General features: G+C 42.1%; 2 protein-coding genes across 2 annotated transcripts in view; both read left to right on the top strand.

Annotated features, from left to right (window-relative positions):
- Positions 1-5364, top strand: part of NMI (N-myc and STAT interactor) — a 29287-nt gene extending 23923 nt beyond the window's left edge. Inside the window, exons 7-8 of the mRNA XM_080927424.1 lie at positions 3881-3987; positions 5127-5364. Coding sequence (XP_080783550.1) covers positions 3881-3987; positions 5127-5351 — 332 coding nt within the window. The 3' untranslated portion in view covers positions 5352-5364. The remainder of the gene's footprint in view (positions 1-3880; positions 3988-5126) is intronic.
- Positions 5365-13165: 7801 nt separating this feature from the next.
- On the top strand, positions 13166-21909 carry RBM43 (RNA binding motif protein 43; the record flags this gene model as incomplete). The annotated part of the gene is made up of 5 exons (XM_080927869.1): positions 13166-13330; positions 14740-14857; positions 16895-17096; positions 20405-20484; positions 21172-21909. Exons 2-5 carry the CDS (start codon positions 14855-14857, stop codon positions 21907-21909), a joined length of 1023 nt encoding a protein of 340 aa, XP_080783995.1. The 5' UTR covers positions 13166-13330; positions 14740-14854.
- Between the last annotated feature and the right edge of the window lie 695 nt (positions 21910-22604).

Raw genomic sequence — 22604 nt, 5'->3', positions numbered from 1 at the left:
GTTAGCTCTTTTGGGAAGTCTGGTAGACTTCTCTATAAAAACTATCTGGCCATGGTTTTATTTTTGGTTGGGGGACTTTTAATGACTGCTTCTATTTTCTTACGGAGTTATAGAACTGTTTATAGTATTTATATGGTCTTGATTTAACATTGTTAAATGGTATATATCAAGAAAATTATCTATTTCCTTTAGATTTTCTAGTTTTGTGAAGTATAGGTTTTTGAAGTATGACCTAGTGATTCTTTGGATTTCCTTAGTGTCTCTTGATATGTACCCCTATTTTGTTTCTGATTTTGTTAATTTGCATATTCTCTCACTGTTTTTTAGTCGGTTTTGATAAGGGTTTGTTTATCTTGTTGATTTTTCTCAAAGAACTAACTCTTTGTTTCATTGATTCTTTGTATTGTTCTCTTTGGTTCTATTTTATGGATTTCAGCCCTCAGTTTGATTATTTCCTGGCATTGACTCCTCTTTGAAGAGCTTGCTTTCTTTTGTTTCAGAGCTTTCAGATGTGCTATTAAGTTGCTTGTATGATCTCTCCAATTTCTTTTTGTAGGTTCATAATTCTATGAATTTTCTTTCCTCTTAACACTGCTTTCATTGTATCCCACAAGTTTGCCTTCATTTTTGTTCAATTTTAGGATATCTTTAATTTTTTTCTTTACTTCTACACTTTAAAAAAATTCATAATCCAGCAGTTATTCAATAGACAATTGTTCAGTTTTCATGAGTTTGTGGACTTTCTGATAGTCTCTCACTATCAATGTGTGAGGACTGCTGTGTGATTTAAGTTTTAGTAGTGTTCCTTACAAATGTGGGTGCCCTTGCATTTGGGTGTAGATGTTAATAACTGAAAAGTCATTTCAGTGGACCTTTCCTTTTATGAGTATAAAGTGCCCTTCTAATTTGTTTAAAATTAATTTTGTTAGATAGTAGAATGGCCACACCAGTTTGTTAAAAATGGCCACACCATTTGCATGGAAAATCTTTTTTCAACCCTTTACTCTGAGGTAATGTCTGTCTTTGATTTAGAGGTATGTTTCTTGTATGCAGCCAGAGAATGGGTCCTGTTTTTGTATCCATTCTGTTAGTATGTGTCTTTTTATTGGGGACTTTAGTCCATTAATATTGAGAAATATTAACGACCAATGATTGTTAATTCCTGTTATTTTGGTGGTGATGGTAGTGTGTGTGTGTGTGTGTGTGTGTGTGTGTGTGTGTGTTTGTGTGTGAGTGTGTGTACATGCTTTCCTTCTTCTGTTTGTTTGTTTTTGGTGTGAGATTATTTCTTGCATTTTCATAGGTATAGTTAACCTCCTTGGGTTGGAGTTTTCCTCCTGGGATTCTTCTCCTTCTTCTATTTCTATTATTCTTAGTTTTTTTCCCCCAGGGTGTCCCAGCTTTCCTGGATGTTTTGTTTCAGGGATTTATTAGATTTAAGATTTTCTTTGACAGATGCATTAATTTCTTCTATTGTAGTTCAATGCCTTAGATTCTTTCTTTCATCTCTTGTATTCTTCTGTTGGTGATGCTTTCAACTATAGTTTCTGTTTCCTTACGCAGGTTTTTCTGTCTCCTCGATTCCCCCAGTTTGAGTTTTCTTAACACTTCAATTTCCATTTTTAGGTCTTGAACAGTTTCATTCATTTTCTTCATCTGTTTGTTTGATTTTCTTGGCTTTCTTTAAGGACTTTTTCCCCTTCAATTGTTTTTGTTTTCCTGACTTTCTCTGAGGGATTTATTTACTTTCTCCAAATATTTATGTTTTCCTGGCTTTCTTTAAGGGATTTATTCATTTTTTGTGCTTTGGTTATGTTAGAATATTTAGGCTTGTTCCATATTGCCCTGGCTATTGTTGAGTGTGTTTTGCTGGCATCTAGTTATCCGGGTTTGAGGCAATTATAGATACATGTGCTGATTTCTGAGTTTGTCTTTGCTGGATGGGTGGGTTTTGTGTGGCAGTAGACTATGCTAAAAACTTGGTAAAGTTGAGTAGGTTCAGAGACTCAAAACCCAAGCACTCACCTGAGACAGGTTGTCTTGGTTTCTGTTTCTTAGAGTCTTGTGCTTGCCTCTAGCCATCTTGATATAGGTGATGCTAGGTGATCTTGTTATCGCTTACTGGAGCTTGTTTCTCTTGTGGGTGTGTGGGCCTGTGGTCTCCAGAGGGAGACTGTTCCTGGATGTTCCTCTCTCAGGGTAGGCTGTGAGTTCCAATGGCAGAGCCCAGTCCTGATGTTCCTGGGCCTGGTCTGGCCTTGGGCCGGAAGTGTGCGCTCCCAGGAGGTACTGCTTCTTGTCTCATCTCTAGTCTTGTGACCAATGAGTTCTTTGGTTCAGTAAGGTACCTCTGCTGGGGTTCTGAACTCTGCATGGCCTCTGTGGTTCTAGATAACAGCATGGCTTCTAGTAGAGTAGGAGGCTTCAGTTGGGATATGGAGATGAGAGAGGGAGGGCTGTTGATGGGTGGTTGGGCAGGCTCTGTATAAGTGTTGAGAGTCATTGGGGTTCTTTGTACTAGAATGGCCTCTGGTAGAGCAGGGCAAAGGTAATACGTGTTTTAAAAAAGAAATTGTTATGATGACAGTGAAGTATTAAGTAAGTATCTTCTCAAAAATTTTCTTTCCTCTGGTGTATAGTTAGTTCTGGTTAGTAATAGATATTTTCAAATCTTTCTATGAGCATATGTAAGCCTGCCACTATGTATTTTTTGACCCTAGTCATTGAGTAATGCTTATGAAATTTCCATGGGTGTGACATAGTGAAAAAAGTCTAAACCTTTACATTTATCTGATTGAGGTTAGTTGCTCCATTCCTTACATTTAGAAACAACTACAAGAAACTCAGCTATAAATCACAATGTAATTTGAAACTCTGTTCGCTTGGAAACACATATTATTCTCTCCTCTGGGAGTCCTTCCTAGAGGTGGTATCCAGCCAATGTTACAGTTTTAGATAATTCTGGAAGAGTATAAAGCTTTCTGAAGGTAGATGTTCCGGTCACTTCATAACTAGTGACTTATGGCCTTACCATGACCAGGTAGATGCTATAACCAATTGCATTTTTCAGGATAGCCAAGGCTGTACAGATCACAGTCAGTGCAGGTGGGGCTGAGGCAGACCTGTCCACTTGAGGCTCTTCCCTCTCTCCACCCCCCCTCCTTTCTCCCCCTCACCACTTGAAACACTTTGATTGAACTATTTAGGAATCTTAAGAAGGCTCAGCTGGTGAAGGTCAGCTGTCAGGCCTTTCAACCTGTGATCAACATCTGGAAACTATAGGGTAGATGGAGAGAAGCAATTCCTCCTTGTTCTATGACTTCTTGTATACCATGGCATGCACATACAAGTCCAGATACATGCACATACAGAGGCACATACAAGTGCACACAAAGTTAATTGAAATTATGCGTACAGTGGCATTAGGTAAAAGCATTCACAATACTGTGCAGTAGGTACCATTATCCATCCTCAGAGAGATTTATCATCTTAAGCAGAAACTCTACCCAGTAAGCAATTGCTCCTTTCTACTTCCTCTTCCAGTTCTTGGTATCCCCCCCCCCCCCCATCCCCGTATTTGGTTTCTACAAATTTTCCTGTTCTAAGTACTTCATAAAATGGATTCATGCAACATTTGCCCCTTTTATATTTGGCTGTTTAAGACAGAAGGTTTAGCTTGCTGATTGTGTAGTCTTGTATCTTTTCAAAATTATTACTGTGATGTCTTCAGTGTTGATTATAGAGTTTCTTGGACATAAACTGCTCACTTATTTTGATAGTATTTTTTTGAGGGAAGTTTTAATTATGATTAAAAATGTCTATAATACTAAAGAAAAATCTTCTCTCTCTCTCTCTCTCTCTCTCTCTGGTTTATTTTCAGTTGCTGACAAGATTTTGCAAAAGAAAACCTATCCTCTCTACATGAATCAGAAGTGCTATAGTGTTCCTGTTTCTCCATTTATAGATCGGCGCTTGGAAAAGTACCAGGTAGAGAGGTCTCCCTTCCCGCATCTTGACTCCACCCCCACCCCACACAGGCTGTAGGACAAACAGTGTGTGATATGCATCTAATCCCTCAGGGCTATCTTTCTTCCCTTCAGTTCTGCTTGCTTGGTTCAGAGTGAGTCTGTGTTTATAAATGAGATATTAGTGCAAAGCTTCTTTTATTTTACAAACTGATGCCAAGCCTGGTGGCACATTCCTGGAACCCCAGCTATTCAGGAGGCTGAGGCAGGAGGATCTCAAGTTCAATGCCAATGTGGCTAAAGAATTCAAAGCTGACCTGGGCAATCTTAAGATCCTGTCTCATAATAAGTAGAAAGGGCATGGGGGTGGGGTTTGGGCTATAGCTCAGTGAAGTACCTTCCTAGGGTGCATAAGCCCCTAGCCTCTATCCTAGTATGAAAACAAAAAAGACCCCCACATCCTCAGAACCCTTGAAGTCAGTCAGACAATATGATTAATCCTTATGTTCACAAGCAGAGACTTACCTAGCAATATTTTTTTCATGTGTCTGTCAATCTCTGCGCTTCAGATAATGCTCTGCTTAATGTTACTCAACTTTCTTTTATTCTAAACCTTCTCTTATCTCCTCTTCCTCCTCAGATATTGCATGGCAATGCTACCTACCCACTTTGTCTACCCACCTTCTGAAAACTGTAACACACTACATCCCTACACATATTTTGGGGGGGGAATCCTACTCACTGAACCCAGCCTTCATGTAAGCACATTTTGTAATCACTCTACAATTTCTCTGCCATCCATGGTAGTTTTTGAGTCAGGGTTGCCATATAACTTAACCTCAAACTTATCATCCTACTGCCTCAGCTTCCAGAGTTCTGTGATGACAGGCACGTGTCACCCCACTTGCTGACAACCTGAATCTCTATTCTGAAATCCTCCAGCATTCATCTGGCCCTTGGTATTGCCAATCAACCACACCACTGACTGCCCGTGGACTGCTCCTTCTGTCCTCGGAGATGCTCCCCGCCCTTTATTTTTACACAGCCTCAGAGTCACCTTTCTCAAACTCATGTCTCCTTCTGGCATTCTCTTGCTTGAACATGTCGCTTTAGTTCCCATAATAATCCAGCTCTTTCAGAAGCCGACTTTTTTTTTCTTAGGTGTTTTCAGCCGTGTCTAAGAAGACAGTACTGCTGACCGGATTAGAAGGCGTTCGTACAGATGAGGAGACCGGGGAGGACTTACTCAACATCCACTTCCAACGGAAGAACAATGGAGGGGGCGAGGTGGAGGTGGTCAAGTGTTCTCTGGATCAGTCCTTTGTAGCATATTTTGAAGAAGATGCTAGCTTTGAGTCCAAGTCACTGTCAACACTTACAAAATGAGTGTTTTCCTTAAAACAACAATAAAAAAATAATTTGTCAGTGTCTTCTTATTCATTGATTGCAAAATCTATGCCTGAGTCTTAAAATTCTTCTTCATTTTGAGCTCTATTGTGTGTTTACAAATGCATGAGTGGCCTGTAGGGGAGGAGTTTGTTTCCTAATCTCTGTAGATGAATTCTTTGACTCTCTGCCAACACTCAGTCCCACGGATGTCCCTTGCCCCTGCTGTTTGCCTGTGTCATAATCATACGAACCAATTCCACTTAGGTCCTTTGCCCAGTAATTTGTAGGTCTGATGCATAATGTCTTCCAAGATAAACCCAGTTCAATTTAGCAGTCTGTGGATTCAGTAGTGCTTTAATCAGATTCAAGGGGCTGTCCCGCTTTGCACAGTCTTTCAAAACTCCACAACCCCCAGGTTCACAGAGCTGTTTACTACTTTTCTAAGGGTACCAAGCACCTATCCACTCCCCAAACACACCCCACAAGGCCAGCATCTCCTTTCTTTTACATCTTTCCTGTTTCTTTTCTTCTTCTCCTTTACCCTCTTCTGTTTCTCCTCCTTCTCCCTCACCCACTTTCTCTCTTTTTTTGAAACAGGGTCTCATAGGGTAACCCAGGCTGCCCATGACCTCCTGACCTTAACCCATGGGCTGGTAGGAATACAGATAACCTGCACTGTGCTTGGCTTCTTTTACATTTTCATTAGGAAGCATCAGCATAAAAGATGGAAAATTTTGGAATATACCCCCCCCCACAAGTGTTAGGTGCTGTGGAATGCCCGAAGTCAAGATTCTTGCAGCATCTTTAGTTGGAGAATGTACAGAAACCTTAATGATAAAATTAAAGCTCCCCAACAGAGTAAGTAAAATTTTCTTTGCTGAGGAATCTGCATAGGTTTTATTCTGACACATTTCATGAGTAAGAGTCCATTCAAGCCTGGCCTGGTGGTACAGACCTTTACTTCCTACGCATTCTATGGTTGGTTTTGCAAGTCCATTGATAGCATGTGTTCTTTATAAAATTGTAAACTTTAGTCGAAGTTTAATCCATGTATTTTCCTCCAGTATTTGTGGTGTCATTGCTTCCCAAGCCCTGGCTAAATGCAGTGTCATGAAGTCAGTGCCATGAAGTCTTCCTTGTGTGTTTTCAACTTAGTGCTTATATGTAGCTTGGGCAACTCTGTTGATTCTCATATACGCTTTTAGACAAAGGTCTACCTTCATTTGAGGGAGATTGTTGTCTAAGTTAGTGCCTACACTAGGCCACATCCCAAGGCCCTTCTTCACTCCTTTGTGGATGTCTCCTGTCTCAAAGCCATTTATTTCCCCGATTGAATAGTCTCGGTACTCTTCTTGATAATTATTCAGCCACATAGTTTATCGGAGAAACAGCAGCTTGTGATGCCCATAAGGTTTTGTCATGAGGGTTTGGCTCTTGAAGTGAAGCCCCATGATCTGCAAGCCATGGAGAAGCGGATGATAGGGCTCTAGTCTAAGTTTGTAATGGCGGGGAGCAGATAGTCTTTTTCAAACAAAATAGAACAAATAAACAAAAGAAAGATAATTAATAAAATAAGTTGAATTTGGCTGAGTGTTGTGCTATATGTTGTTATTCCAGCCCTTGGGGACCTGGGGCAGAAATAGGACTGTCCTGAGCTCAAAGCCAGAGTGGACTGTGTAGGAAGATCTGTAGTTGTGAAGGGGGTCTGTGGCAGCTTTGCCTTTCTTCTCTTTTGTTCCCCTGGAATCACAGCTGATTAGGCAATGCTACACCTTGCCAATGGGAGAGCTTTTTAAAAAAATTCTATCTACTCTACCATTTAAATGCTTGTCTCTCCTGAAAACACTCCCTCAAACATCCAGAAAGGGTGATTTACCAGTTACCTGCTCATCCCTCAGCCCAGGAAAGCAGGTCACCATTGTATCACTGTAGTAGTCAGCTTTCTGTCAGGGAAAAACAAGCCCGAGGTAATGAACTTTGAAGGGGATAGACCGCTTTTAGTTCAATTTCAAAGACTTCAGTCTACATTCCCTTTGCCTTGTTGCTTTGGGCCTATGGCATGGGAGTGTACCAATGGCAGAGAGTGAAGGAATAAAGCTACTATGTTCCTGGTGGCCAGGAAGCAAAGGCAGGGGAAGAGTCCAGGGTCCCACTGTCCCTTAAAGGGCTTGCCCTCACTGACCTACCTCTGATGAGGCCTCACTTCCTGTGATGGTTTGAATATGCTTGGCCTAGGGAGTGGCACCATTAGAAGGTGTGTCCCTGTTGAAGTAGGTGTGTAATTGTGTTCATGGGCTATAATACCCTAATCCTAGCTCCCTGAAAGTCAGTGTTCTGCTAGCAGCCTTTATGTAAAGATGTAGAACTCTCAGCTCCTCCTGCACCATGCCTGCCTGGATGCTGCCATGTTCCTGCCTTAATAATAATGGACTGCACCTCTGAACCTGTAAGCCAGCCACAATTAAATGTTGTCCTTTATAAGACTTGCCGTGGTCATGGTGTCTGTTCATACCAGTTAAAACTTTAACTAAGACAAAATGCTACAACAAGCTTCTTTCTAGTTCAAGTCCAGGTCTTGGCTTTCCATATGGTGTGATGTGTTTGGCTAGTTAAATTTCTCATCTTCCACTCCACCCCCACCCCCGACAAAGCTAGATGTTTATAACCTCAACACAGTATAGTAGAAATGGTACCACCTTCAACCACCACCCATGCATGTCTAACTTAATGCAGGCAAATGCTGTTACCTCCATACCTTTATTCTAGAATGAAGAAATGTTCTATTTCCTCAAGGTAAGACAAATCAATCTAGGGAGCGCTGTAACCCCAACTCCTTTATTGTCTCCTGAGATCCCATGTTGAATTGAGCCTTACCAACATTGTATTGCATTTGCTTGCATAATGAAAAGCCATATTTGCCACTTTGTCACCTGTTATAATGACATCTTCACCCCTTCTGACAGTAGCTTTGCTTTGTTCACCCATGAGATTTTCTTCTCCTTTGATGAAGTCTAGCAACTTTCCAGAAATCTTTCTCAGTACCATCCCCTAATCTCTTTTTTTATGCCCTCAAAAGGACAAGAATACTTTCAGTTTCTTCCTTAAAATAATAACCCATGCATTCCACATTCTAGAAGTTTACAACTCTGATTTTTTTTTTTCATCGTGAAAACTACTGGAATCAGGGAAAACAGATACAGATAGAAAGATGAGCAGTAAGTATGACGAAAACTATGCTGTGTGCATGATGTGCACTCATTACTGGGGAAAGAAGTAGAGATGATACTAGATTAGCATCCTGAGAGATTTACAGTGCCCATCATCCATTCAGAAGAATGTCCATATGACCGCCTGCTCAGTCAGTTAACGGGGTCTCCAGAGGCAGAGTGAGGATTAAAAAGAAAGAGACAATTAATTAGACAATACTGTAGCATAACCTCCCAGCCAGTTCTGAGGCTGAAAGGTAGGTTTAATTTTTCCTAGTCAGCTTTTATACCATTTTAATTACATGCAAGTAATAATAAGGTCAGTGCTAGGTTAAGGGAACAATAAACATAATCAAGGAACAAGCAAGGCCATAAACAAAGTCCCATGGTCACTGATTCTAACAGCTTGTAAGGATGACCAGGATTATCCGAGCCCACTTCCCAGTCCTAGGTCAAAGTCATGTTATTGCCTGAAGCCTCCTTCTTTGTTCTAGCCTAACGTCAGATTCCTGACTGAAGTAGCCCTACTTCCTCGTCCTGGCCCAATGCCAAATTCTTGCCCAGCGACCCCCATAGCTCTTCACACTCATAGGCCCTGTGTGCTATTTCATATCCTGTCATCTTTGAAACGGATGAGCTAGCCCTAAAAGGTTATTCAGCTCACTCCAGAAGGCTTCATCAAACACCAGAACAGAGTTTGCGCTGTCTCCAACTTGTTGCTGTGGAGTATGAGAGGCCATGATGTCATTTGTGCAGCAGGATGCTGTACTTCCAGATCTTTCAATATGGGTTCTGTATCATTTGTCACAAACCACTCTCCAGGAGACCAAAGAAACCATTTAATTCTTTCTACTTGGTCCCTATGCTGTACAGAAAGTTTGGAAAGACTGCTTTCGAGCTTTTGCTTTTATATAGAAGAGGGTTTCAGCCTCTTCTAATGCTCAGCATGTTTTGTTTGTCCTTGAGCCTCTGGGATAAGCCTGGAGGCTTGGGGACTTGAAGTGATGTGGTCAGCCTGCAAGAAGCTGCTAATGTGCTCCTTTGCAAATCTGGAAGATCTAAGGTGTGTGCAAGCCCAGCTACTTCTTCTCCTCCCTCTCCTCCTCCCTCTTTTTCCCTTCCTCTCTTTCTTCCTCCTCCCCCCTCTTCTTCCTCCTTCTCTTTCTCCTGGCTCCTTGAGTCTTTCTATGTAGCCCAGGGTGTCCTTAACCTCTTCATTGAGCCTCAGCTCACGAATGCTGGGATCACAGGCAGGTGTTACCACACCCGTTATGCTTGTTTTCAATGTTTATATACAGAGCTTTAGAGATCATGGGAAGAACAATATTGAATCTATAGATGTGTGTGGGTATGTGTGGGTGTGTCCTAGCATACCATGTAGCACAAATCTGAGGATAACTTGTAGACTCTGTTATCTTCTTTTACCAGTGAGGGGCCCATTGATCAAACTCAGGATTTAGGCTAGACAGCAAGCACATTTACTCACTGAGACATCTTACTGGCCAGACACACATACACACACACACACACACACACACACACACACACACACTCACCTGAAAGAGAATATGTCTAAAATTTATTAAAGAGGTGTTGATTGGGCTGAAGAGATGGCTCAGTGGTTAGGAGTACTGACTGCTCTCCCAGGGGTCCTGAGTTCAAATCCCAGCAACCACATGATGGCTCACAACCATCTGTAATGAGATCTGATGCCTTATTCTTGTGTGTGTGAAGACAGCTACAGTGTACTTATATATAATAAATAAATATTTGAAATCAGTGGTGATTGAAATTTTCCCTGTGCTTTGTCCCCTCCTCTTTCTGTGCTGCCTGTGGGCTGTGGGCTATGTGTCGAGAGCAAGCTGAGTATCCCCTTCTCGAACACTAGCTATCAGAAATGCACTGACGTGAACAGTGAACACAAACTTTGTACTTCCTATGAGAAGTCCTAGATGAAGGATGGGAGGGTTGTAAGGTCTGAATCAGTAGTAGGAAGGATAAGCAAGGGCTTCCTATGCATCAGGGTGTCTTGACCACAACTCTTTTGTTGTTGAGGAAGTAACATTCTTGTAGAGACCAAAGAAAGGAAGCACAAATCTATTCAGGGATGCATTATGAATGACGTTCTCAAAGTGGTTATTGTAGAAAAAGGAGAGAGAGGCACTACTGAGAGACACCAAAGAGCTTACAGAATGTGAAAACTTCAATCTCTCTAAAGACAATGCTGTCCACTAGTATGCGGGCAGGGTGTCCTTTAACAAAGAAGGCAGAAGCCCAAGACCAAAGCCGCAAAGAGTTGGCTTCTTTTTACGACATATGACATACCATACAATAGCTCATGAAGTTCTGAAGAAATGGTACCAAAAATAAAGTGGAGGCTGCAGACCGTACTAAACTTTTGGCTGAGAAGGAAGGAGGCTGAGAGCTTCTTAAATGTGGAGTCTAGTCAAAAATAACTCTTTAAGGATAATAAATAAATAAATGATTAGACTTGGAAAAAAAGAAAATTTCCCTTTTGCTTTCCCCAAATATGTTAGGGATGGAGGAAACTTCTTACAGTGTAACCCTGTGATTCTTTTGTGCCAACATCAAAGCAGTTTAAGAAGATGTCAAACATTGTTTCAATATCTTGACACTTTAGAAAGTGTCTTTATGATCATGTATTAAGTTTAGTAATCAATTTGACACAATGTATCTAGAATCACCTAGAAAAGTTTCAAGGAGGAATTGTCTAGGCTACTGGGCCCCTGTAGAGATTTTATAGGTGGTGTAGTTATGAGAATGCCAAACATCATCAAGTACATAAGTAGGTCCTTTCATTGGTAAGCCGAGTGGATCCCTTATGACAAGCAGCATATATTAATGTCTGTTCGGCCTCTTAGGGTCACTCCTGCACTAACCTGGAGGGACCTTCTCAGAGTAAAAGCACATTGACATTTTTGTACATTGTTGTATTTTGATAATATTAGAACTGGAAGACCTTTATTTAAGCCTTGGTAAAGGTAACAGCTACCAGACATACTGGAAAAAAAAAAAAAAAAAAAAAAAAGGAGCAACAGAACAGCACACCAATTTTATTAATAGCTTATCAGCAGTGAATGGGACACAGAAGCCACCAGAAAAAAAAACAGCCAGAGGCCCAAAGAAAACACGGTTTTATGTTCAAGGTAGATAAAGAACAGACAGCTTTGGGAAACGTGACTGGAAAGAAGTTCTGCTTTCATGTTCTGGTTTGCTCTTTATTTCTGGATAAACACCGTGACCAAAAGCAACCTGGGAAGGTCTAATTTGGTTTATAGCAACCTGAAGGAACCGGAAGCAGGAACCCGGCAGCACTGCAGCTGAGCACTTCCTGACTGCTCACTTTCTGTTACATTTCTTACTGGGCTCCGGGGCACCTGCCTAAGGATGGTGCCGCCCACAGTAGGTCCAGCTATTCTGTATTAATTAGTAATCAAGGAAATGCTACACTGCAACAGTGGTAGCACACCCCTTTACTTCTAGCTGAGATAACAGATCTCTGTGGGTTCGAGGCCAACCTAGTCTACAGAGCAAGTGCCAGGACAGCCAGGGTTACACAAAGAAACCTTATCTCGAAAAACAAAACAACAGCAACAATAACAACAGAGCGAACCAACAAAAACCAACCAATCAACCAATCAACCAATCAACCAACCAACCAACCAACCAACCAACCAACCACCTAACCAGACACGAATAAAGGATAGAAAATGCCACAGACGTTCCTACAGTATAGAGGTAGTTTCTCAGCAGAGAAAGTTGACAGTCAAGATTAGCCACCTGTCTGTCTGGATTCATCTTTGCTCCGTGCAGCAGTCTTTCCTGAAGGAATGAGCCTTCCCTCCGAGAGGGGAGTAGGTTGAGTAGGTTCTTTGGGACGAGAAGTGTATATTTTATATGAGCCACTTTCGGGAAGAGGAATCCTGACTTCTGTGACTGGCTTAGGTTCAGCAAAGGCACAGGAGAGAGTCAGGAAAGGACCAGGGGGATTTGGCTTCAAGTATGGGGCATGGGAGAGTGTGAATGTGGGGAGCTGTGCTCTGGGTCCCTGAGATATGTCCAAATCCTTGAAATGTTTGTACTAAAACTGGTTGTGTTAACATTGGCTAGCTGCTAATTTGGGCAAACTGGTTGAAAATTGGTATCTTACGATTTTAGTTTCTACTTCTTTACACGGGGGTTCATGCTCTGCCTTTACCTTCATATTTCTTTGATTGCACTGGGCTAGATTTCTTGTGTTACAGGCTCCAGCCTGACTGTCCTTTAGTCTGGTGGGTAGGGTCGGCAGGATCTTAAGTACCTTCCTCCTCTGCACTGGGTGTTGCGGGGGATGGGGGGAAGGTGATGAGCCTGGGCGGACCCCGCTGGCGAGAAGAAGATGTGGGGGATCGGGCTTGTGAGCGCGCTGGAGAGAACGCGGCGCGGCCCAGGAATCCTCCGTAGCCCCGAGAGAAACAGATTCCCGCGGGACAACTAAGCGCCGGAACCGCGAAGGCGCTGGGAGACCGATCCAACCAGGCGCCGCCCCTCCAAACTGAGTCTCCAGGGCGACAGGAACTGAAAATCGAAAGCGAAACCTGCCCAGCTTTTAAGTCTCCTGATGCCTGCGCATCTCCTCTCTTCCCTGACAAGCAGCTTTTCCACGGGTCTCGCTTCAGGGGGGCGCGCCGAGGGTCCCGGAGCACGTGTCACGCGCGATCGCGCGCCCCGAAGTGGCCGTCGCGGGCGCGGCAGGTCTGGCTCCTACCGGTGAGGGTTACAGGGGCCTTTCTCACCCCCCTGATTAATAGGCAGGGACTAGTGTTTTCGTCCGGAAGGTGGTTTGGGCGGAACTAGGGGTGAGGACAGCGACCCAGAAATGGAGGCCCTGGCTAACTACTGGAAAGAGCTAGTAAGAAGGGTCTGAAAGCACTGGCTTGCTGCTCCGCTCCCTTAGAGTTAGGTCTTTGCTCAGGGACCTGGGTTTCTGTCTAGATACCCAGATGATGACTGTGTTTTTGGAGTAGTTATTGCACGTGCGTGAGTTTCTGTATGTGTTTCAACTGATGAGCGCGCGCGTGTGTGTGTGTGTGTGTGTGTGTGTGTGTGTGTGTGTGTGTGTGTGTGTTACTTGGTGAGAGTCAAGGTATAGTCCTTGAAAAAAAACACGTGATTTAGAAGGTAAATAGAAATTAAAACAGCTGATGAAATATTTCTTCTTTGTTCCACACTTTAAGTTTTACTTTATACCATCCTCTCCCAGTCCTTCTCTTCACTCCCTCCCTCCCTCTTTCTTTCTCTCTCTTCTCTATTTCCCTCCCTTCCCTCCCTTCACCCCCCAATATAAAGGCCCAGAGCCTCCTACAGCAGAGGAGGATGTAAAATGCCTCTGCCAATTCTGCTTGAGCCTGCAAGGTCTCTCCTTCATGGATCCTCTTTTGTACTTTGGCCAGAATTAATCTTGCTTCTTAATCCTGGATGGCATTTACTATAGCGCTCTAGTATTTTATTGTGGGGGAGGTGTCTTCCAAATGAGGCGTTCTGCTTTCTTCTGTAGAGCAATAAAGAGCGAGCCCTCTTTTTTTCTGCAAACCAAGCTCCTTTGAAATGACTTAAGCGTACTTATACTCGAGATAGAAGTCCCCAGAATATTGCGACGCCTGCACCCTTAGCTGATGGGGGATGGGCATGGCTCCCAACAGAATATGAGTTGTAAAGCTCATCGGAAGCTCCATGGCAGAAAGATGACACAGACATTTTCATTCATTGAATTTGTTTTATCGTATTTTATGTGTGTTTCGTCTGCCGTATGTACGCCACATGCATGCCTGATGTGCCCAAAGGCCAGAAGAGGGTGTCAGAGTCCCTTCAACTAGAGTTACAGGCAATAGTGAATCACCATGTCCATGTTGGGAATTGAACCCAGGTCCTCTGTAAAAGTAGCAAGTACTCTTAATGGTCCAGCTATTTTTCCAGCCCCACTACAGTACATGATTTGAAGAGAACAGAATTTCATGGCGACAGTTTTCTTTCTTCTCGCCACTTGTAGTGCCCAACACGTTTTCAGATGTGGACCGTAAGTTTGAGGAATACAGTTTTTATTACTGTCTTAAGTGAGAGGATGTATGTGCTGAGAGGGTCATACGTACATTGTAAACTTACAAACACAATTTCATTAGCTAGGACCTGTGTGCCATCTCGTCTTGACTCAGCAGCTGGGGGAAGGGCAGAGATTCTGAGACCGAGCATCTTCTAGGCTTCCTCGACTGTCCTCATCATTTCCTGGATCCCACTATGGTAAGTGAGAAGGAGCTGCGGCTTCCTTCCATTTTCAACCTTGGGAGCTGTACCATGATCTCGCTCAAATTTTTTCCAGGCTGTTTTTGTACTTTCTCTAAGTACTTAATCTGTGTATAATATCACATGGTTTCTGCAATGTAACCACATCTGTTTTCCCCTTTAATTTCTGATAATGTTGGCATTATTCTTACACTGACACCATTGGATAGTTTCATTTTCTTTTGTAGCCATTTTTGAGTTTTTGCAAAGACTTGGCACGCTTAGTCTAAAGGTTAAAACTTAACAGTGGTGCATCCTAAGGAGCAAATATGGTTTCAGCAGGGTAGCATTGCTTGCTTAAAGATGCTTCCTCTCTTTGGTCTCACATCATGTGCAGTTTTTCCTTGCCACATAATGAAAAATGTTTCTAGTGATGCTCAAAGTATCTTTTCCGTTTTCAATTTCCCCCCTTACTTGAGATTTAGTTTGCTTGTGACATTTAGGCTGGGGTCCCTTCAGATGCCAGAAAAGGAACAGCAGTGCTCATGCCCAGGCTAACTAGAGTCTTTAGGTACCTTTCTTAAGGAAAAGGATCCTCAGTTTTTACTGAGGTCTGTACCAGTGTCTGCCACTATGAGGTTTGTGTGTTCAAGCCTCTGTGTGTGTCTAAGTTGAGGCTAGACTGTGCTTAGAACAAGCTGGAACAATTATTTTACTGATAGTTATCCATGACCTGTTGTGTATGTTCCTTTTCTTCACACCTGAGGACCTGCTGTGGAGACTGTCACCTTACCCCACAACCCTCCTTTCCTTACTCTACGTTTGTTTCTTCTGTCTCGTCCTTACATACACCTGTGTATATTTTTGTCTCCCTGCAAACGGTTGAAGTGTGTCCCAATGAACTGATTTTATTCTTTTACTTTCATTTTTAAGGCTGTCAGGGCGAACAGAACACTGTGTATGTACATAGACCATTTATTTGCTGTCTTTCTGGGAAGCTAGCGGTAGGCTTCTTGCCCAGACAGATCTTACTTGAAACACAGTCCTTGCACTGAGGGCCCAAAGCTCCTTTGTGGTTTGTTACCCATCATTCCAGCTCAGGAGGCGTAATCCTTCCTCGGCTAGTTAAGGTGGATTATGTGTGAACTCTGCTGTAATCGGTCCTGACTTACTGCGCACATCTTAGCTGAGGCTGAGGCTGATGGATTCACTTTCTTAACTTGAGGTGGGAGACAAATGAAGGTGTTAAGTAGAAGTGGATTTAAAAGAAGGAGTTTTGTTGTGTACTCCACATGACAGCAGCTTCTGCATTTCTCTGTGACGCACTGTCACGTCAGATCCCTGGTGGAAAGTGGGGTGTAGTTTACACAGCCACCACATTATTGTAAGACTTCCCATTGATTCTGACCATCAGAGAGATGCCTTTCTCTCTGGCTTATGTACTTGGGTCTCTATAATCTGGGGAAAAGATAGCCTCTTTCAAACACTGCTGTTTTGTACTTATTTTAACAAACCAGGACTTTGCACACATGACTCAAGTACCCTATCACTGAGCTATATCTAAACCCACTTTAAAAGTGTTAAAAAAGGAATGGTACATCTCCCTGGGTGAAGTTGCACACCTTTAATCACACTTGGGAGACAGAGGCAGGGGAATCTCTTGAGTTTGAAGTCATCCAGGTCTAAATAGCAAGTTCAAGGCCAGCTAAGGCTGCATAGAAAAACCCCATCTCAAAAAGCAAACACAATCTTTCTTTCTTTCTTTTTTTTTCTTACAATTGTTCTTTCTTTTTTATTTTCTTTTTATTTTTCATGAAACTCTTATTTTGGGCCTTCCTAAAATTAAATATCTAATACTATTTTCTGCCTATTAGAAAAGTAAAGGGATCACTGGGCATAGGACTGTTGAATTTGACTAAGGTCTATGTTGGTGGATGGAATGAGGCAGACATACTCCTGCTGGTCATCTCTCTGGATGGACATGTTGTACCTCACTGATGAGATTGTACCTTTTGTAGACTCATATTTAAAACACTATCCAACTGTTTTTTGAAGGCATCACCATTGAAGGCCAAAGTTCCCACCAAAGATCCCGCAGTTTATGAGAGAACAGTTGTAGTTTCTGGACTTCCAGTTGGTCTTTCAAAAGACCAGTTAGTGAAGCGCTACTTCCGAGATGAGGGTGTACATGTGGAAGAGGTCATTTATCCATCGAGATCCAGAGGAGTTGCCTATGTCATCTTCAAGGAAAATAAAGGTATTTCTTTACCAAGATTTTTTTTTAATCATCTGAGATGTGCTTTTTGAGTGAAATTAAAACTTTATATTGACAAACGACTGACGGCATTGGCAGCATTTGAAGTACATTAAAAATTATTCTGAAAACTGGCCTGTCTTACATTTGCAAAAATATATGAAAATAGCTCATGAAAATGTGTCAGTGAGGGCTGGAGAGATGGCTCAATGGTTAAGAGCACTGACTGCTTTTCCAGAGATCCTGAGTTCAAATCCCAGCAACCACATGGTAGCTTACGGCCATCTGTAATGAGATCTGATGGTTTCTTCTGGTGTGTCTGAAGATAGCTACAGTGTACTTATATATAATAAATAAATAAATCTTAAAAAAACAAAATGTGTCAGTGAGTGAAAAAAATTTGAAGACTTCAAAAAATATTTTGCACCTGTATATATATCTTGGGAGGCAGATATAGAACATGTATAAAATAAAGTTAAATTACATATACTCTCCTGGATAAGACAACTATTTTGGGCGGCAGCACAATATAATTACTCTCTCTGCTTCTAATCCCTCAAACTATCAGGTAGAAAATTTGTTTTATTTTTTTAAAGATTTATTTTATATGTATGAGTACACGGCAGCTGTCTTTAGAAATACCAGAAGAGGGCATCAGATCCCATTACTGATGGTTGTGAGTCACTACATGGTAGCTGGGAATCGAACTCAGGACCTTTGGAAAGAGTAGTCAGCGCTCTTAACCACGGAACCATCTCTCCGGCCCATCAAGTGGAAACTCTAATAAAGAGTCTGCTTTGCTACTGGTAATGTAGCAAATGACCGGTACCTGAAATAGGACAGAGTCATTCTGCCTCCCACCTCAGCTTAAAACAGCCGGAGGCTGCAGATTGTCTTTGCTACTCCAGCCTGGAGGGGGGATGATTGTTTTAGGGTTAGATGCCAGGGAACAATTTACCCATTAGGAGTGAAAGTTCCATGAAGGTGTGTTATTGTTAGGGAAAAAAAAAGCTGTTTGAGGGGTTGTTCAGGTATGAGATTGTGGCAAGGGCTTGCTATATCTTTAAAAATTCGGCAGTGCACTCTGGAAATCAGTCTGGCGATTCCTCAGAAAACTGGACATAGTACTACCTGAAGACCCAGTTATTCCACTTCTGGGCATATACCCCAGAGACGCTCCAACATACAACAAAGATACATACACCACAGTGTTCATAGCAGCCCTATTTATAATAGCCAGAAGCTGGAAAGAACCCAGATGTCCTTCAGTAGATGAATGGATACAAAAATTGTGGTGAATTTACACAATGGAGTACTACTCAGCTATCAGAAACAATGACTTTATGAAATTCTTAAGAAAATGGTTTCATCTAGAGAATATCATCCTGAGTTAGATAACCCAGTCACAGAAGAACAGACATAATATGCGGTCTCTGATAATGGGATACTAACCCCAGAAAGCTCTGAACACCCCAGAAACAACTCACAGACTATATGACGTTCAAGAAAAGAAAAAAAAAAAAAAAGAAAAACCATTATGCTTAATCTTTACACACCAAGAAAACTTTGACTAATTTCAGGTTACATCTTGTTTTACATGTACTTTATGCTCATATTAACTAGTAAGATCTTAATGCACACAATCAAACCTTTAAAAAAAACCAAGCACTGACAAAAATGTATACTTTTATGCAAAAATGCTTAAAATCTGTACATTTATTTTTGTTTTTTTAAAAATAAAGTTGTTCAATTAAAAAAATCGGCAGTGGTGGCGTGAGGTGATATTTTATATGCTGAATATTGCTAACTACCACTGTTCTAGATGTTGAGAGCACAGCTATGAATGGGATAGACAGTCCTTTTGGTTTTCATGAAGTCTATGTACATCAGTGAGGTTGGACGTTTATTAGGGCAAGAGATGTATAATAGATTTGTGCTTTATTTATATCTGCCTGCATGTTTACATTTGTTTATATGTTAACATATAAAGGTTATGAAAAGGTATAAAGAATACTAAAGAGATAAAAGTGAAAGGTGAGATTGTTTTAGGTAGACTGGGTCAGGAAGTTTCTTTTGCTTTTTTAACATTTTATTTGAAAAAAGTTATGTCATTTTTATTTTATGGTGTGTGTGTGTGTGTGTGTGTGTGTGTGTGTGTGTGAGTGTGTTTTGGGGATTACATCCAAGGTTTCATGTATACTGGACATGTTGGGAATATAATACCCAGGGTTTCATCTATACAAGATATGTGCTTACCAACTGGGTGTGTTCTCAGATCTGAAATACTTTGTTTATGTAACAGTTGAGCCCAGAATGAAGCAAAGGGGTGAGGGGTAAGGGGATAGAGAGGGATTCATGATGATAAAAGGGAAGAACATTCTAGGAAAAATGAAGGACTGGTAAAAATTGTTGGGGTGGGGAGTGTGGTGAGCAGGGAAGGGGAAGCATGCTGAGTGTTTGCAGAAATAGGAAGGCAGGGATTCGATAAGTGTGAGCAAAGTAATAAGTGTGTGTAGCTTGTGAGCGGGGACCCCTGCATGCTGAGCAGCCTGTGGTCCAGGAGAGGTTTCTGGGTTGCTTGTGCTGAGGTGGGAACTGTTGTTCTAAGTCAGGGACTGGGGATTGGAGTCACTGTTTTAAAGCAATGGTGCAGTGTGGTGAATAGAATCTATCAGTGGCTGCTGCTGTAGAGAGGCTGGAGCAGTGTGGGGACGATTCTCAGGGAGTACTGACCTCGATGTGACAGCTGTTAGGACAATGGAGTAGGAGTTTGGAGGTAATACTCGTGGAGATGTTCAGAGCCACAGAGGTTGAGATTAGCCATGGGTGTGTGTAGTGAGCAAAGAGGTCTGAGGTCTGGATTTCTCAGTGTTGAAGAGAAGGGCAGGAATGGAGAATTAGCAGAGAGTTAGGAGAAAAACTTCAGCAGTGTGGGATTTCTGGGGGGCATCCTCTGATAGGGGACATGGAGGATTGACATTAGCTTGTTACTCACTCATGCACTTGTGTGTGTTTAAAAATAGAGTTAGTATCCTATTAGCATGTTTATGGTGAATTTAGGTGTGCTAAAGCACAAAGGAGAGGTTATTTGAATGTCAGGTGTAGGAGAAAAACATTGCAAAAAAAAAAAAAAAACCGACTTTGCAAACAATAGATTTGAACAATAGAATTTGTAAGTTAAGGTACTTATGGGTGTGTCGTGCCATAAAAGCTTTTTTTCCCTTACAACTTTATTTAAAAAAGAGAGATACATATACAGATTTTTAAAAGCATTTTGGCATAACACTCTTTTGATGCTCATGTCTCCCTAGTTGCACAGAATGTCATCAGACAAAAGAAACACTCTCTGGGCTCCAAACTTCCTCTCACGGTCACTCACCTCAGAGCAAAGGTGAGTGTGGGCCCTGGGGTGGGGTTTGAGGCCTGGTCCCCATTTGTTTTGGGAAGTCTTTCACACACAGTACTACACAAAGTGATCTTGCCCTGTCTGCAGTTCTCAAAGGCAATAGCTGCCTCTGGAAATGTTTTTAGATTTCAATATTATGTGTGTCCTGTGATGCTTTTAATGTGACTGTGGGCTGTTCTTGTTGTCATGGTTGATGGCCGGGTTGAAGGTTTTATACTAGGGAATAACTAAGATGAACATTAGAAAGGAACTTTGAAGGAACGAGGAAAGTAGGTGTAAGAATGAAAAGTTCCAATGCAACTCATTCGTTTTCGTAGATTCTTTACGGAATCCAGGCTTCTGGTGTAGCCACCTATTGAAATTTAAGCTGGGAAAGGTAGGGTAGGTCTGACTGCAGGGGGATGTCTGGAGTCAGGCGTATGCCAAACAATAGTTTACATATCTATGGATTCTGAAAAGCGCTTCGTTTCAAAACGGAGAAAATAAATTGATTTTCTCAAAATATCGTTTGACTTTTCATTTCTGTGGTGTGTGGTCGTGGGGCAGCATAGGTTCTCTGAAGGGGGTGACCTAAAGCCAGACACCTTAGAACTAACACTGGGGAGAGACGTGTTCCAGTTCTTGTTCCGCTAGGCAGTGTTGTCTTGACTCTTTCTTTTTTTCTCATTGTAGGTCTTCAACTGTGTGATGGCCATTCTTGATTTGTCTGTTTTTCGGACTCATATTGTGCTGGAAAGCCTAGTACTGGACCTGAAAAGGAAAATCCCAACTTTAAACTTTAGCCCATTGGGACCCAGTGGGAAAATCTCTGTGCAAGGTTCATTTCTGGCCATCATGAAGCTCAAAAAGGGTTTGATATCCAAAGCCATTTCCCTTTTAGAAAACAACAGGAAATATTCTGGTGAAGGGAGAAGCCAGACTGGACAGACCCCTAGGAGGGTCCTACCGAAAAGCGAGAACTCTGTGCCTGAGCCTGCCGGCAGCCCAGAAACACTTGTGCTTGATACAGACGTTTTCCTCTACCTGAAACACAAGTGTGAGTTTTATGAACTAACACTGAGCAAATACCATGTCCTGTGTCAGGAGAGTGTGGATGGTGACGTCACTACCATTTGTCTACAAGATACCCGGGATGTGTCTGGCCCGGGCAGTGCGAGACATGTGAAAGAGCTTATTGAAGAGTGGGCCCAGGAGTTCCACCTTGAGCTCAGAAAAGAGCTCCTGGTTTTGGAAGGAAGGGGAGATAGAGAGAAGAGAAACATTAAGCAGGCTTTTGAACAGCTATGCTGCAGATACCCTAGAGTTCTGATGAATGTTCACAGCACACATATTGACCTTATAGGACCTCCTCCTGACACATACCTGTTTAAGTCACAGCTCCTGAAATCTGCAGGGCATAAGGTCACTTGAAGTCTCAGTCTAGGTTACCACGCCCCTCCTCCTGCCCCTCCCCCCACCCAGGGTGAAGGAGAAGATGAGATTTAGAGACATGAAACTACTTGTCCAAAGTTAGACAGCGAACGGAACTAGCATTGAATAAAATGTAGCTTCTGAAAAGTCCTTGAAAAGAGCACTCGCTAAATGTTGAAATCTCACTTTCCTGGCAAATCCAAAATTATTAGGAAAAGACATCTTCCCCTGCATAGGTTTGCATGACTACTATGTTGTTGCTAAGTTCTCGGTTTGTACTGAGCCCGAATAGCATTAGAATGTTGGCCAAGCTCACTTGGGAAGTTGTTCTGTTAGAATTGTGGGGGAATCTTGGGGGAAGTTTGTGCGATTGCTTGTGCAAATGGTTCTTTACGGTAGCGTGGCATCCAGATGAGCGTTATAAGTTGAAAATATTGTGAATCAGAAATGCCTTTAATCTGAGTCATTTGCAGAACATTCTAGATTTGCCAAACCGCCCACAGTGAAGAAGTGATTGCTTGCTCTGGTTGCTGCGTTGACAGACGGATCGGCCTCCTTGCTGTTGCTTGGCAGTGCTAGAGAGCATTGTGGGTCAGCGCTAGCCTGGAAATGATTCCATGTCTGGTGTATGATTTCTACACTCACTACTCCTTTTGCGCCATAATAAAGTAAAACTTGCAGAAAAAATTAAGTTG

The sequence above is a fragment of the Micromys minutus genome (assembly GCF_963924665.1).
Source record: "Micromys minutus genome assembly, chromosome: 13".
NCBI lineage: Eukaryota > Metazoa > Chordata > Mammalia > Rodentia > Muridae > Micromys > Micromys minutus.
This window is presented reverse-complemented; position numbering and strand designations above follow the sequence as displayed.